The sequence below is a fragment of the Uloborus diversus genome, chromosome 3 (genome assembly GCF_026930045.1).
Source record: "Uloborus diversus isolate 005 chromosome 3, Udiv.v.3.1, whole genome shotgun sequence".
In the NCBI taxonomy this organism is placed as follows: Eukaryota; Metazoa; Arthropoda; class Arachnida; order Araneae; family Uloboridae; genus Uloborus; species Uloborus diversus.
The window spans coordinates 82,500,385-82,517,591 of NC_072733.1; the positions used below are offsets into that span (position 1 = coordinate 82,500,385).

Here is a 17,207-nt window from a genome sequence, read left to right on the forward strand (position 1 = left end):
TCCTACCCAGAGTAAAGAAGCCTGTAGTATTTCAATGTTGAATTTTATAATTTAAAAAAGGACCAACATTAACAGCAAGAAATATTTTTTCGAAAACATCATTTTAATTAGATCTGAGGATTTAAGTGTTAAGAAGTAAAGTTCATAATTTACGATTTTATCTTAAGTAAAATTAAAGGTTTTCGTAAATTATTTAGTGTTTAAATGAAGTTGAGTAATATCTAAGAAAGTTTCAATCACGTTTTCTGGATAATAAACAATCATACCTTGCTCCTTAAAACAATTCCTACAGTAATTAATTTTGCTACACAACATTTTATGTGAAAGGTATTACTTTACTCTCTGTTTATGAGCATACAAAAAAGGCATGCTTAGAAGCGTAATCTATATTTTACATAAATTCAGCAATACAATTTAATGTAATAAAAAACAAAATTACATAATGCATGCAAAAAATAATGGCTACCTATACTACAAGTATATAACAATATAAGGCAATGTGAAAGGAACACATTTCATCCTCAAAAAATAGCAATAAAATGTACTTTCTACGATAAAAATTGAAATCAAATAGTGATGTTACTTTGCATACTGCTCAGCAGTTTAATTTTCTGGTTAAATTTGTGTATATAATGTCTGTACAGCAATTATACACATGCAAATAGACAAGTTATGAACAACTTCTAATTATTTTACTACACTTTCCTCTTTTATCAGGAATGATGTTATCACAGACCGGCCTGTATTAATGTTGAAAGCAAGTTGTTGCAGTGCAGCAACAATGAAAGTGAAATAACATAAAACTAGCTCATTACGCTATACAATGAAACGGGAAGTTGTTAAAAAGAAAATAGTTGAATGATTATTGTGTGCATCCATTGCGACAGCAGCAAAAGTCTTTATGCTTGCCTGTTCATAAAGGTATCAAATTACCAACAAATGTTCCTCTTTTCCGAATGAACATCATTACAATATCAGCATACAGGGTAATTCAAAAAGACACACAATTTCCAATTGCTACTTTTGCTGCACTATACATTGTACTTAAGTTCAGTAAAGTATATGTAACTATACACGTATGAAAGTTTACAGATGTTCAATATTATTTCCTCCGGCTGCACGGATAACATCTAGACAGCAGCTCAATTCAACCCACACTCGATGACGTATGTCGTGCGACACTGAGTTCACCTACGCTGTGATACGATTTCGTAGGTCATTTAAATATGTGGGAAGAGGTGGGTATGTAAACAAAATCTCTCACGAGCTCTCTCAATAAAATCGCAAGGTGTGAGATTTTTCTTAAAAATCGATAGGTGGGAAATTTTTCTTGTGAGGGTGGCCAGAAGAGAAAGCCATGTCGCTTACAACTGATGCAGTTAGTAGTTCAATAACAACTGAAGTTACAGCACACAGTATGGTTATGGTGCTTTTTGACGTTGTTATTTCGTATTTCACTCTAGTGGTAGTATTCGAAGCTTTACAGCATCCTCTTTCAAATATACCAGACAAAATTCTGGTACAACGTAGAGTGGAAGAACTATTGCAATTTGACATTCTGTCCATCTTTTTGAATCACCTTCTATTATGGGTTTTTTTTTTTTTTTGGATGAAAGTAGTTTTATTGATAGATTTTAAAAAAGCCAGTTATATAGTAAACTGTTGGCAACACGAAAACATGTTAGTAAAAATGTAGAATTTATGAAGAGTGCAGAAAATTACGACTTTCTTTTTTTTTTTCTCTTTTTTTTTTTTTTTTGCTGTCACAATCAGAGAAATCAAAATCAATGCATGAGTCAATGTGTTTTAGCTAGGCCAGAAACTATAGAAATATATCAAGACAGATCAGTCGAATTTTTGCGTATTCAACTACATATATGCAAGAAGCATTTTGCATGCTAATAGGATGGCAAAGAGAGGTAAAATCTTGTTTTAATTAACTTTAAATTAGCATTTCTAGCCTCGGAAATTATCTTTAGATTTAAGAAACTGTTTGCAGACTCTTCTGATTTTGTTTTGCTACGGACCTAGCTCCAATAAGATTGAAAAATTGTGGTATTATAGTTTTTCATCATAAACAAACATGAAATAATGATTTGAATTCATTATTCTGATTAATGTTGGTAAAAAAGCCGTAGTTAAAAGCAAATGATGTACCACTTGAAGTTCTGTGCAACTTGGGACGAGACTTCACATTTTCATTTATAATTTCATAGTATTTTCGTAATTTAGAAAATACTATGAAAGGCTGATTAGTTGATCATCACTTTATACGCGAGCCAACAGCCATTCCAGAATGTCTGAAGTGCACTGCTGAGCAATTCCATTTGGTTCGTATAAAAGGTTATGATACGCTTTAGGATACATCTGAAACGAAAAACACACAGAGTGAAAAAAAATTGAAATTTACCACATTTAAAAGCATTAAATATGTTTTCTTCACACATAATCAAGTTAATTCTAAAACCAAACTTCAACAAATTTCAAAATTATAAACGGAAGTGAAAATTTTTATCCCTTCTGGTGGTTTTTTTTTTTTTTTTTTTTTTGGAGTGTAACTGATTTTTTTTCTGCACTCCAAAAAATTTAACAAATTAAAATCGAAAAATTTACAATAAGTGTTGTATCATTGATTTATACGTATAAATACGTATCTGAACCAGTACCATATATGATATGCATTATACATATTAAGTCATACATGTAAATATTACAAAACGTTTGAATTCGAATTTCAAATTCTTATGAGGTGCAAGACACCCCACCTCTCCAGTTAAGGTTAAAAGTACAACAGAAGTTCGAGCTTTTTTTTCATTGGGTAGAAAATAATGATGAAATCAGACTTTTTGTTACGTTCTTTGGTACCTTTTCAAAGCGAAGTTATTTAATTCTCTATAATTCACTTGATAATTTTTTTCTTCAACAGATATAATAACAGTAAAAAGTAAAGGAGGAGGGAGGGGGCATTATCAAGTTACCCCACCCGACAACCGGTAAAATGAGCATTTTCTCGCAAAATGACAATCAAAAACTCATGTAAAATAAATTTTTATTTCAGTAATTTTCAGTAGTTCTGTAATATATAACTTTTGATACCTTTTAAATTATGAAGGTACATTCATAAACAAACTTTCAAATACGAAGAATGAAAAGTTATATTTTCTATCTAGCACGAAAAGAAGTTACGATCTTATAGTCCATAAAATATACCTATGAAAGTGGACAAAATTGCAACAGAAACTTTATCGACTGTTTTCGTGGAAGTAGTTGGTACTGAATAACATATCGAAAATCGGACAAAATTGGATTATGGGAACACCCCCAAAACCAGATCTAAAAATAGGGGACTAGTGGCAATTATCTTCAAAATAGGTACGCTATTATACTTCTTTCAAAACATAGTAAAAACATATTTAGCATTTTCAACTGCAGTAATTGTTGGTTAAGATCCTTGGTTAATAATGGTTATATTTCGCAAAAGTTAGGTAGAACTTCGATAACCCAACACTTGAATAACCACATCAAGGGTTACCTATAAATGTAAATCCATCATATAAAAGGGTAATAAGGTTAATGGATGTTTATTTAAGAAATAGTAAACATGTTTTTAAAGTATTAAAAATTGTGGATCTAGTATCAAAATCAAAAAGTTTAAAGTTGGGGGAGGGGAGGGGGAATCAAACAAGTTTGAGTTAGAATTTCACCTTTTTTTATCCAGAAAATATTTATTAACTGTACTGTCAGCTGCAGCAAAAGCCAGCGGGTCTGACACGGGCGGAAATTGCAGGCAAATTTGCACATGCAAGATTCTCACGGGCAATCTATCTTCCTGTTTGTGAAAATTGCAACACCATGAAGGAAGCATCATAGTTAAAATAAATTTAATGCACAGTTGAGAGGTAATGGTACAAATAAATGATTACATTTTCAAACCAAACAAACTATAAAAAGAGATAGAAATTAGTATTTTGTGTGGTCACCACACGCCGCAATAAGAGCTGCTACACGACTCGGCATGGAGTGAAACAAAGTTTGAATATCTGCCTGCGGAAAAGTATTCCATATTGTTTGTATGCGCAACCAAAGTTTGTCTGTCGAAGAAACAGGACGAGGATCACGAGCGAGACACCGCCCAACGAAATCCCACACATGTTCGATCGGTGATATATCCGGGGAGTATGCAGGCCAAGGAAGAAGCTGTACCTGCTGCGAATCAAGGTAGGATTTCACAGTCCTGGCGACATGTGGACGGGCATTATCCTGCTGGAATACAGCTCCTGGCAATCCTTGCAGGAAAGGAATAACTTGGGGCTGTAAAACTTCATTTATGTATCGGATACTGTTCAAATTGCCCACAATTCGTAGCAATTGTGATCGTCCATGATATGCTATGGCACCCCAGACGACAACTTCGGGTATTCGTCCACTGTGGCGTTCGATAATGCACGCCGGAATGTGCCGTTCACCGGCATAGTGCCTGACACGAATTCGGCCATCATAGTGCCACAAATTGAAGCGGAATTCGTCAGAAAAGACGACCTGCTACCAATCAGCACGCCAGCTCCTACGCATATTGGCCCATTGTAGCCGCAGACAGCGATGGTTTTGCTAGGGAAGAATTCTGTATGAAGGAATCCTTGCCCGCAGCCCACGCTGCAGCAGACGTCTCCAAATTGATGGAGCACACAATTAAACACCTGTAGCTGTTGACCACTGTGCTGCCAATTGTCTAGAAGAAGCTGTGCGGTCCGTCAGCGCCATACGATACTGGTGTCTGTCATCGCGAGCTGACGTCACATTTCGTGGTCCACTCCCGGGTTTCCGAGCTGTCCGACCCTCGTCCGTCCATTGCTTTCAAGCACGCATGATTGTACTGCTGTTACGCTGCACACGAGCGGCTACTGCACGATTAGACAATCCAGCTTTACGAAGGCCGACGATTCTGCCCCGTTCAAACTCCGAAATTTGCTCAAATTTCGCATTCGTCGAAGAGGCATAGTAAAGGTTCAGTTAACGTTTACTCTACCATATAACCACCAATAATCATACACGCTTCGCTACAGCCGTCTATTTATATTCGGTTCTATCCTCCGTTCAGAGGACGCTGTTCAGCATACGCATGCGCTACCGGTCTGCCTTTCTAATCATTTGCATATCGTCCCCTACTTTACATTTCCTGCAATTTTCAGATCACTAGCGTAAGTTCTTCGTGGTGTTGCAATTTTCACAAACAGGAGTGTGTTTTAGTTCTAATGCCCGTCCAAGATTCGTTCGAGTGAAGCAGACTATATTATAATTAGACATTTTTGCCGTAGCCTTTAATGCTTCTCGTGAAACCACACGCCCATTTTGATGATTATCTATAAGCTTGTTAAGAATACTTCGTTTTAAAGCTGTTGCTTCGTGTGGAAACTGCAATACAGTAACCCCTTGTTATATTGTGCATCACTACATCGCTCATTCGGATATAGGGTAGGTGGGGGTTAAGCTCCGCGATTTACAGTTTTTATAACATCATGGTCAAGAAAGGATATCTTTTCCCGTTTTTTTAGTTAAGGTCATAGAACGGTTTGTTACCTATAACTCCTCCAAATTCAAACTTTGTCTGATTTGTAATTATCCAGAAATTAACAATTTAGTTGAAAATCATAATTGCGGGGTTTTACCCCATAAAATGGGGCCCCATTCAAGATGAATGTGCATAATAAGAGTAACTGCTTGATGAAAACACTTAAAACCCCTATAGTGTCATTGGTTTATTGGTATTCAGCAGTATTGAACTCGAATGTCTCATAAATTTAAACATAATTTTTTCTAAACTGGTACAAAAATAATTTCGTCTAAACAAAAGGATTCAGTAACGTGGGAAAATATGACAGCCGCAGTATGAAAAATAAGTTAATTCACTGAAACTGAGCTAAGTACCTATAGTTGGAACAAATCTAACCTGACTGCATAATGAATGCTCTCTTGATCCTTATCACAGTATTACGACGCTGCTAGGTAACTTTTGTTGCAACTATAGGTACCTACGTAGCAAATAGTTCACCCAGTTGAGCTTCTTGAAACAGTTATTGCGTAGTGAAACCATGCTGTCCTGTGAGGTTACGACATTTTTTTTTTTTAAATTATGTCTTCATTTACAATGAATGACTGTGTCTCAGTAAATTTGCTGGCTCCCTAATCACCCCACTCCCCACCCAACTGAAATTGAAAAAAAAAAAATACTTACACTATACCTACATATTCATTTTCTGTCAAAAAAAAAAAAAAACCTCGATTTTTTTTTTTGCTAGTTTTTTCGAAAAAAATTAGTTCCTTAAGGGGCTAAATCACATGCAAAGTTTATTTTTAGCTCATCAATGTGAAGAGTTCTTGTTGCCACTGTAAGTTCGAGAACTCTAGAAAGTGTTCGAAAAGTCGCCAACACACATTGCGCTTTGAAATGGACTCGCCAATCGCCAATAAGAGAAAAAGTCGGTTGCGTCATTAACTATCCCCTCCGCGAGTTTGAAATACGTAACGGCACGAGTTAAATGAGTTAAAAAGTTTAAAAAATGTAACTCATTTTATCATTTTCAAATCCTTAGTCTCAGTTTAGCCGTGTATAATACAGCTGTGTAACTTTAAATCTATCTTGTAAGCATCCCACCTTCCCCCCACTCCAGAAGTCGTTCTTTGTGTTCACCGAAGTTGGATAATTGATCATCGGTTAGTTTAGGTTGTCGATCGCTACTTTAAGGGGTAAGTCGTTCTTCTAGTTATTTTATTGAAAATGCTTAAAGTATATGTAATACATTTTATTGGAATGATTTTTTGTATTTCGCTAAACATTGAATATTCTGCGAGTGATGGTTTTTAAAATAAGATATAAGTTTGTAATAATATTTAAATGGTGGCCCATTTTAGGGGGGAGGGTCATATATTTCTCTACTGACAATCATCAGATAGTGTCATATAACAAATTAATGGGTATGTTGACCACTAATTAATTCTTAGTTTGATGCATTGCTGTTTAGTTTCGGCTTTGATTAAACTTTATGCATGCTTTCATTTGAACTTATGACTAATGAACTATTTGACAAATTTACGGATAAACTTGTCTCATTTCTGGTTCACTTGTGTCTTATTCTAAATAACCAAACGGTTCTCTTTAAAAAGTGCATAAACTTTTTTGATTATTTAAATATATTTAAAAATCAGCTGTTTTTCGGAATAAGCATACATAACTGAATGGTCTTATTTTTCGGGGGCCGATTACCGATACGTGTTCAATTTAGTATGTCCTTTACTAGAGCATAGAGAATGTTTAAAAAGATTTATTTGTTTATGTGTTTTTTGAACTTAAGAACAACTTTTGATGCCTCTATGTATTAGTAATGGTGTATAAAGGTTCGAACAACTATAGATAAATAATCCTGTCACGGAATTCTTAAAAACCTTATTATAATGGACTTAATGTCCTTAAAGAGCCAGTTAAGCTGCGCAACAAAAAAAAAAAAAAATCCTTCAAAATGCTTTTCACACCATTCTTGCTAATTCTTATGCAAAATGACTACCTGAATCCTGTCCACCCTTTTACCCCCCCCCCCCACCCCAAAAAAAAAGTATCTGCTTACACGAATTCGTACTAAGAGGTTTTTTTCTCGGTTACGCCTATACCGTAACTTTGATGCATTACTGTCTTATATATCTGGAAAATATGAATAATGTTGCGTCCCCATGGAAGCGCTTCGCGACCCCACCTGGGATCGTAACCCACAAGTTGGTTAATGCGATAATTTGATGATACAGCGATTTACTCCATATTAACCTTTAATATTCTTTTGAGGGGCAAGCAAGGAGATAAGTACAAATGTTCCTACATTTGTAGCAGGTTGAGAGACTTCTGGGAGTATCCCCCCCCCCATAAAATACGTAAAAAATCATCAAAATGATCCTTTTCTTTCTAGGGGTTTGTTCCACCATTTTGTTTACTTATTTTTTCAATTTTAAAACAGACTATCGGACTCACTCTTCCGAGCCTCATGCCGAGAAAACAATTTGAAGTTTGGAAAAAACAGTGTAAAAATTATTTGCAAGCACCGTACATGATGCATACGGGTCGAGCCGCAGATCTTCAGTAAAGAAATTTCCCGTACTGTTTATAGTTATTTAAGTTACTTTTACAGATATGATTAAGATTAAAAATGAAATTAAGTGTGCTTATAATACAGCATCAATGTACAATAAACTGTATGTAATACTGTATGTACTCCATAAACTGAAAAACAGAAGAGCCAAGTGAAACTAAAGAGCCCAGCGCACAGGAGTGAATGACTAATAAAACGACTATGTAACACGTTAACGTATTTAGAGCAGCGAGATAGGGCACAATCGGCTAAAATACTGCTGCTAAATATTTGCAGTCAAGAACTAAGAAAACATTTTTTCGCAGCAAATAACAAAAACAAATGACTGATTTTTCCAAAAAAATTGTAAATTTTAAAGCTTGTTGCTTTTACATTTCGTAGAGGTGAAAACAATAAATTAGTGCAAATGTGTGTTGCCGTAGATACACCTTTTTTTATTGCTTCTGTGTGCTTCGGTATGTAAAATACAGTTAACTTTTAATGAACGTACTGCATATATTGTCACTGTTTTTATCACTTTTTATTACAATCAGTGGCGGATCTAGAACTTGGACAAGGGGGGGGGGGGGGGGGGGCTAACTTAGGTCTGTTAAAAAAAAAAAAAAATCCAGTATAATATCGTTCAGCATCCTTTTCACGAGAATGTTACGACATTTGTTATTTAAAATAAGCATATGTTTATTTTTAACTTGTAAAACATGAAATACACTAAAAAATTGTCAAAAGAGTCTATTTTTTAAAATGATTATGAAACAATTTTTCAAAAACACAGTCGGCACATTAGTTGTAAGAAAATAAAATTATTTAATTTGTTACTCTAGTTTAAAAAACATAATTTGACATGTTCCCAGTTTTCCAAGCACATTCTCCTCTTCTTACTTTTGCAGAAGAGTTCAATTATTTTGTCGACAGATACATCTCTATCTCTTGCCACATTTGCTAGAGCAAGTAGTCCATTTAACCGTACTTCTCCCATTGTGCTTCTTAAATAGGTTTTTATCCTTTTTAAGGTAGAAAAACTACGTTCAGCTGTTGAAGTCGTTACTGGGATTGTTGCGAAAATTTGGAGAAGAACAGCAATAGATGGGAAAAATGAAGGGTCTAGCTCTTTCAGTGCCCCGATAGCTGTTGTAGGAGGACCGCATATCGGCAGCCATTTATTCCTCCACATCTTGATTTCTGCTAATAGCAAGCTCAAACTTCCTAGTTCATCTGTAAAATTCCTGTATTTGTCTGCAGCAGTTATAATATTTTTGTCAGTATACCTCGACAAGTTCGATGGAATTAGACCTTCGAGGAGAAGCACTCCAAGAAAATCTCTGCTAAATCTGCAATCAATCTCGGAAATGAAGTGATCTATCAGAGGAAGAAAGACTGTTCGTCTGAAATAAACTTCTGGATTTTCTGGAGGTGTACAGTCTCGAGCACTTTTACGCTTTCCTGATCTGGGTATTTCTAACTCCAGATCCATTTCTTCAGCAATTTCAAGGCAGTTTTTGTAAATACAGTAGTACCTCCTGTAAGGGACACCTCCAAATAAGGGACACCTCTATTTAAGGGACATTTTTTCTGGTCCCAGTCCCTTTGAATTGGGGCCTCCATGTATTTGCCTCTCAATAAGGGACACTCTATTTAAGGGACAGTTACAGTGAAAAATTAAAACAATTAGTGTATAAATGCATCATACAAAATATCGAATTTACTGGAATTTAAGAATCTAAAATTCAACTAATGAAAGTTGACATTATTATCCTGTACAAATATGACGTATTGTGAAGTTCTTGCTAAAATTTGCATGCATATTTTCTCCTCCTAGTATTTTTTTCAAGTAGGCTAACAGCCAAAGGATAACCAACGGCCAATGAATAGCTTCGTGTAAAAAAATTAAAAGGTGAACAATGATTGAAATTTAAGTCATATTAAATTTTAAATTCGATGAAATCGAACAAGTTCATGCACATTCATGGAATTGCTTCAAAATAATTCATGTATGTTACAAATCCATACCATTGACAAATTTTTAATTAAATTTTAATAATTAAAAGTATAACATTAAAAATTTAATTACATTTGAATTTCATTCAGTATAAATCATTTTTAGCATTTTATCTTAAATGCTAATTGATTATGTTTAGTACGAAATCATACCGAGTTAATATATTGCATGCATCATTTCATATACCTCCGAAGAAGGGAAACCTCCATTTAAGGGACAGAATTTTCGGTCCCTTTAGTGTCCCTTATTGAGAGGTTCTACTGTAGTTTGAAATTCGAGTTCTGCGTTTGGTCTTACACTCCGAAAAGTGTCCAAAACTTGAGACACATTAGCTAATGCAGAAGACAAATCCTGCTTCGGGCTTTGCAACTGCTGACTTAGCCTCAGTGTCAAACTGAGACAGTACACTGATATTTCGACGCCAACAATAAATTCACTCCTTTTTATTGAAGCATTTAACATATATGCTTTTGTTGACGCTTCGGAAGAGGCAGTTGTATGTAAACTTTCCAGCACAGTCACAACAGGAACAAGTAGTTCCTTAAATGTTATTAGGCTGTCATGCCTTTCTACCCACCGTGTAGGGCAAAGTGCTTTCAATCTCTTTTTTTTAGTTTCCGAAAAGTCTTGCTTTTCTACAACATCGATTAATGCATTTGTTCTGTGCGCAGAAGCCGAGAGAAACACAGAGACAGTCTCAACTGTTCCCATTACGTTTCTTATAACAGGAATTTGGCAGCTTTTTGTGATGCACAAATTCAGGGAATGGCTGAAACAATGAGTATAAATGGCGAGGGGGGGCCGAGGGGGGAAATTAGAGCTTGAACGCCCTTAAATGGCCCAGACATGTTGCTTGCTCCATCGTAGCCTTGTCCACAGAGGTATTTGTAAGACAAATTCAGTATTGTCAGTTCTTCGTCTATTGCGGATTTAATCGATAAACCAGTTGTCGCTTTGAGTTCCACGAATCCAAGGAAATCTTCCCTGGTTGTGAAACTGTCTATGTCGACATATCGCACACAAAACGTAAGCTGCTCCTTCTTACTTTCATCTGTGGTTTCATCACATATTATTGAGAAGTATTTGGCTTTTTGTATACTACTCGTAATCTCCGAACGGATATAATCGCCAATGCATTCGATTATGTCGTTTTGGATTGTTTTGCTGATATGTGTAATGTTTTTTCTGCAAGTGGTAAGGTGCGTTTTCAAATCTTCATCACCAGCATCAATTCTAAAAGCCAATAGACTTTTGAAAACACCCTGGTTTCCTCTTAATGCATTTTCTTGCTCTTCCCTGCTGTTCAAATTGCCATCATCCCTATGACATCTCAAAGGCAGATTGTTATGGGCACAAAACAGTACGGTTTTTACTATAGGCTTCAAGCGTTTTAAATTTTGCTCTATTATAGAGGCTTTTCTAGCGTCTATCAGGAGGCCAACATGACTTACTGAACTTCCAGGAATAGGCTCCATGGATTGTTTAAAATGCAGGGCTTTTTCCACAGAAAATTGATGGTATTGGGTAGTTTGGTGATATTTTAGTTCTTCTGTAGCTTTCTTAAACTTAATCAACGGCTCCTTAACGAATGTTTTAAGCACCTGAAAATAAATAAACATCTTATTAAACTGCAATATAAAAAAAAAATTTGACGCTCAATTAATATCCCAATTTAGGTGTTAAGAACCGGGTGGAACATTAGAAGCAAAAGTCTTTCGAAATTATTCAAACTAATTTATGTTGATATTCGAGGTTTTATCTTTTAACAGTATGCATGAGTTGCTTATTCCTTTGTATTACTTGATTTCGAATTGAGGTAATTTCAATAATTCATTAAAATTACCATTCTTCCTATTTTTATGGACTTTGCTTAGACAATTAAAAAAATTTGTTATAAATAAATACAGCTTATGAATTTACTTGTCTAATATGATAACTTTTAGTTTACAAGCCTTAAACATATGTAAAAAATATGATGTATCGATGCCATCGACGTTAAAACTGTTAACATAGATATTTTGTCATTGATGTTTCAAAAATAATTAAAAATTAATTTAAATGAACTGTTTTAATAATAATTTTTCTATCTACGAGGTTGTTTTGGTCTATTTCTTCCTTTGGCTTGTGACTGATGGAAGCTTGATCGATATTGACATTGTGAAATGTATTCAGTGGGTCATGAGATTTGCGTAAAACCTAAAGCTGAGTTCGCACTAAGGCGCGGGGTTGCGCGATTCCCGTTTTTTAAAAGATCGCGGTCTTTCTTATCTTGAATTTTCTATTTTTCAAATGTATTTAATAACGACAGTGAGTATAAATGAAATAGCCGAAAAGAACTTTTGACCACCACTTTATGGAAGAATCTAAGAAATAAACCAAAAAAAAAAACAGAAAAAAAATATCGAGAAGAGCGCTTAAACTATTATTTTGCCTATAAAGAATATTGACACTATTAAAAAAAAAAATTCAATTCAATTCTGAAAAATGCCACTTATGAACTGATGGAATTTCTCACCTGATTTCCAATTCCAGCTCCAGTTGGTGCAAACAGAACGCACATTTTACAAAATCCACCAGACGAAAGCTCACTGTAAGCAAGCCAATTGTACTGCTCCAACCATTCTCGTCTAAATTTACGGTTCTGCTTTCCTTCAGCTCTTGTTGGAAAGCTATAACTCACCGGAGGCTTCCATGTTTCATTTAAATATTTCAGCTTTTTATCGTCATCTAAAATCTTTCCAACAGCTAATCCAATATCATATAATTGATAATTTGTTAAAGATGTTATATCAGTAGGATTCTAAAAAAAAATACATTTATAAGTTAAGTAATTTAATACATTCCCTACAAATTATAATACATATTCCTATCTTAAAAATACATTCAAATAGAAATAATTTACCTGATACAAAAAATCTTGAATGTGCAAAACGGTTTAAATGCATTTAAAATGCAGTTGACACTCAATTTTACGAAACTCTATTTACGAACACTCACGATTTTAAGAATTATTCTCTAGAAAAAAAATTTAAAAATCTTAAATTTAAGCACTATAATTTTTCATTATTTTTTATGGTTAAACCAATTTTCTGAAAACGAAACTATCTTTCTCATGCAAAAAGATAGTTATTTAATAATATATGAACAAATAAGATTCCTTTTCAAAGTTTTAGTAAATATCAAAAAATTTGTCTAATTCATTAGCAAACATTCTAAATTCACACCTTTATTTTTTCAACTTATTAGAGTACCAATGTAGAAGAGAGAAAACACTATAGTAGTATTGCAAAAAAAAAAAAAAAAAAACCCTCAGTATAAAATGTTGAAACTTAACATGTGAAAAATAAATAAATGAATTAAAAATTGAACAAAGGCACCTGATTTTTATCAGATTGCTTTGAAATCACCTCATCTTTTGCCCATGCTTTGGGGTAAAAAAAAAAAAAAAAAGATTTTTCAATGCAAAAAAAAAAAAGTGCAAGCTTATGGATGCAGAAATTCGTTAAACGTCTTAGACTCCATAATCTCACACCTTTTTTTTACATTGAAAAAGGGGGTTCCTGCTAACATGACCCCCCCCCCATGTACCAGCAATCATGATTACTATTTTACTTATTTATGCTTTAAACGATAATTTTAATTTTATTTTTGTATATCAATATACAGTTGGTATGTTATAACATATTTAAAATATAGCTGAATTTTAAAGAAAATATATTTACTTGTTCTTTAGAAGTCTCACATCCAGCTGTACAGTTGTTCACATTCTCAACGTTAGATGTAGTCGGCATGCGTTGTAGTAGTCCATTATTAGAATACGGCTGTTTGTAATCTGATGGTATTTTATCGATACTAACTCCATCGTGTTCTTGGAAATCATCAGTTATATGCGTATTGCTTTTACTAAAATAATCTGTAAGTCGACGCTTCATATTCACTTTAAAATATCAAAACAATTACGAAATAAATCAAGTCGAACTCCAATTTAGCGCCCGCCGTTTAAAGCGCCAGTCCAACAAAATCGCCACATTTGTTTCTTAACAAAACTTCCAAGTGTGAAAAAACCAAGAATCCAAGTATGAATTTTAATACAAGCAATTCGTTAAAACAACAGTTCAATACTGCGACAACCGATGCCGCGTCCCAGAAAAACTTTTCCACAATTTTCCACCTTTTATTATTTTAACTAAATTTTCGCTCTTGGTGTTTCCTTATCAGTAACCTTAGCATATTATAAGCATTACTACTTCGTTGTGCTATTGCTGGTTGTTCAAAAGAGTACTCAATGTTGTCTCTGGGCAAAAACAGCCTATTAAGAGTTCATTTACAATAAACATAAGTCCTAACGAGACACATGGTCAGCAATTCAACATTACAGAAAGGAACTATTGCTTTTTTTCTAGTCCGACTGCATATTCCTAATTCAGTGGGAGGGACTCTATTATCGGTTTCCGCGGAAATAGGGATGCACCATACCTGCTCCTGATGATACCTGTCAGTAGCCATTATGTATCGTCCTCTCCGGCTTGCTTAGTACACTTGCTTAATTTACTGCCTAAACGTTTTGAAAAGGATTAGTGAACGACAGGTTTTCATTCTGGATGTCGCGGGCTTCAAAGAAAGAACAGTGGTGTCCGTTGACAGGAAGAGAATTTAGTAAACATAATCGTAGCTTAAGTTTACAAAAGTGGTGCAGTAATGAAAATCGCTGAAATTTCATTTTCTATGAATGTAATTTTTAACCAAATGGTAAGGGTTGCTATAGTATCCTTTAGGACTCGACCGATGCATCGGCGCCGATGGTTCAACAATTAAGCCATCGGCATCAGCATCGGCGGCCGATGCTAACTTGCAGGAAACATCGGCCCATCGGCCTTAAAAAACATCGAAAAACCGATGGAATTGGCCGATGTTTTTGGAAAAAAAGAAAAGGACCTTTGTTGTTTTACTTTTTAATACAAAGTAAAGTGAGTTATTGTTTTCACATAAAATTTTTTACTTAAATTTCAGTATGAATTTTTATTTTAATCACCCCTGAAAGAGTTTTTAATACTGCATTCAGGTACCAAACAAGTTAATTATTGCGTTGTTTCTTGCGGTTGGATGTACGTAAGTATCTCTCATAAGTCATAACTCAAAAATGGTAAGCTGTAGAAGGCTAAATTTTCGCGTGTGGGATGTGCATACGGTCCAGTTGTGCAATTCCCTTCTTGTTTTCAATCGGATGTTCTAAAAAGCCAATTTACTCATTTTTTGTGGCTATTAATTACTTATTTCAAGGCAAAACTAATACAGCGCCTCAGACTGACGATCATTTGGTGATATATTGCCGAATTGGAGACCATGGAAACAAATATGAGATGGCGAAACTGGCTTTGTTTCATTTTGTTAGATTCTCGTTGAACCGACGGTAATTTTTAATTTTTCGATATTTGTAATATGAATCACAGTAATGCAGTCTTTTTTGTATCGCTTCTGCGGAGCTACAAGTTTGGGGCCCGTCGAAATAAATTTTGGGGCCCTATTTCTGTATCATAGAAAATGTAAAACATTTATCATAAGCATTTTTGTAACTCGGGACCCTACGGTTATGGGGCCTCTCGTGCAATTGCAATATTTGCTATATTTTAAATCGCGCCTGCGCGTCAAAACAAACTCGGGTGCAAGTTTTAAAAGAGTTTTTCTGCTCAATGTTTATGATTACTTTAAACTCTATTTTTTACGACTATTTTTTGTATTTCCGAGAACACCTGCGTGCCCCTCCTCCCACCCCCTCAATTTCTGAAATTAAACTGTAGTTTACTTTTGAGTTGTTTAAAAGTAACACCATTCATAAAATTAGAGTTTTTTTTTTTTTTTTTTTTCAAGCTTTATTTTTTGTTTAGGAAAAATTTAGAGAATTAATCTAACAAAATTGATTAAAAACGTTTTGAATAGTGACATAATTCGGAAATCAAAGGGACTTTCGAATTTTTTCTTCGTAAGTGCTGAAGTAGATTCAGAAACTCTTCCGAGGCGTTGGTGGTAGCGGTTCTGTACTAAAAAAATGAGGCCAAGAAGTTTAATGTTGTGAGTTACCCCAAAATCAAAGGGTGACCCTCCTAACCCACCCTCGTCGTGTCAAGCATTTCTTACATATTTAACGATTATATATTTTGGTCATGAAATGTCATTTTACGTATTTCTTATATTTGTTTCACCTATATTTCGTAATGCGAATTCTTTTTTGCATCATGAATAGCGATCGATTTTTTTTTCTGTTATAAGTAACTATTTTTATTGTTTTATATAAAATCAATGAATGAGTTATTTTCGCTTTCATAATATTTTTAATAATGTGTTATAGAAAAGTTTAAAGGATTTTCTATTATGCAATTCTTTAAATTTCAGAAAATTATTGTTAAAATAATAAATTTAATTTGAACTTGTTCGTAGTGCTTCATAAAAGATTAAACAATCAAATTATTCAATATTACGTGTGCAAACATCAGATCAAGTAGTATATGTATTCAGTTATTAACTTGGTGTAAATATTGATTTTGTTTATTGTAGTTGCGTTTTAAGAACTTTGCTCTTTTCATGGCTATTTCTTTTTTCAGCAAAATTTATGTCACTCTTATAGCTTTTATGAAAAATGCAAACTTTTCTATTCATAAATTTTAAATAAATATAAAAATATTCCTAATATGATTTAATATTGAAATTTATCTGTTACCTTTTTTGTTTAATTTGATGACTAAAAAATGTCTACGTGCAATTTTTCCACTTTAATTGCGTTATTTGTTGACGGTATTATAGTTTTATTCTTAATTTTCATTTTAATGATAAAACATAATTTAATGTTTTTTAACTATGTTTAATGTACCTAAATCCATACATTTTGACAATATTACTGAAATCTTAGTTATATGTTCAATTTAAAAAAATAAATTGGTTATTAAACAGTCTCTTTGTTTTTCTTCCTTTTTTCTTTCTTTCTTTCTTTATTTTATTCTTTTCTTTTTTTTTGGTTGTGCTACGTCTTCCATCATACAGCAGTCAAAAAAGGAAAAACATAACTACACCGTATACAGATTGTA

At 34.0% G+C, this 17,207-nt stretch overlaps 1 protein-coding gene across 2 annotated transcripts in view; it reads right to left on the reverse strand.

The window, feature by feature from the left end:
• Window positions 1–1,592: 1,592 nt before the first annotated feature.
• Window positions 1,593–17,207, reverse strand: part of LOC129218384 (monoglyceride lipase-like) — a 134,992-nt gene continuing 119,377 nt past the window's right edge. For both annotated transcript variants that reach the window (XM_054852628.1, XM_054852629.1), the window contains one exon: window positions 1,593–2,367. In XM_054852628.1, coding sequence (XP_054708603.1) covers window positions 2,269–2,367 — 99 coding nt within the window. In that variant the 3' untranslated portion in view covers window positions 1,593–2,268. The remainder of the gene's footprint in view (window positions 2,368–17,207) is intronic.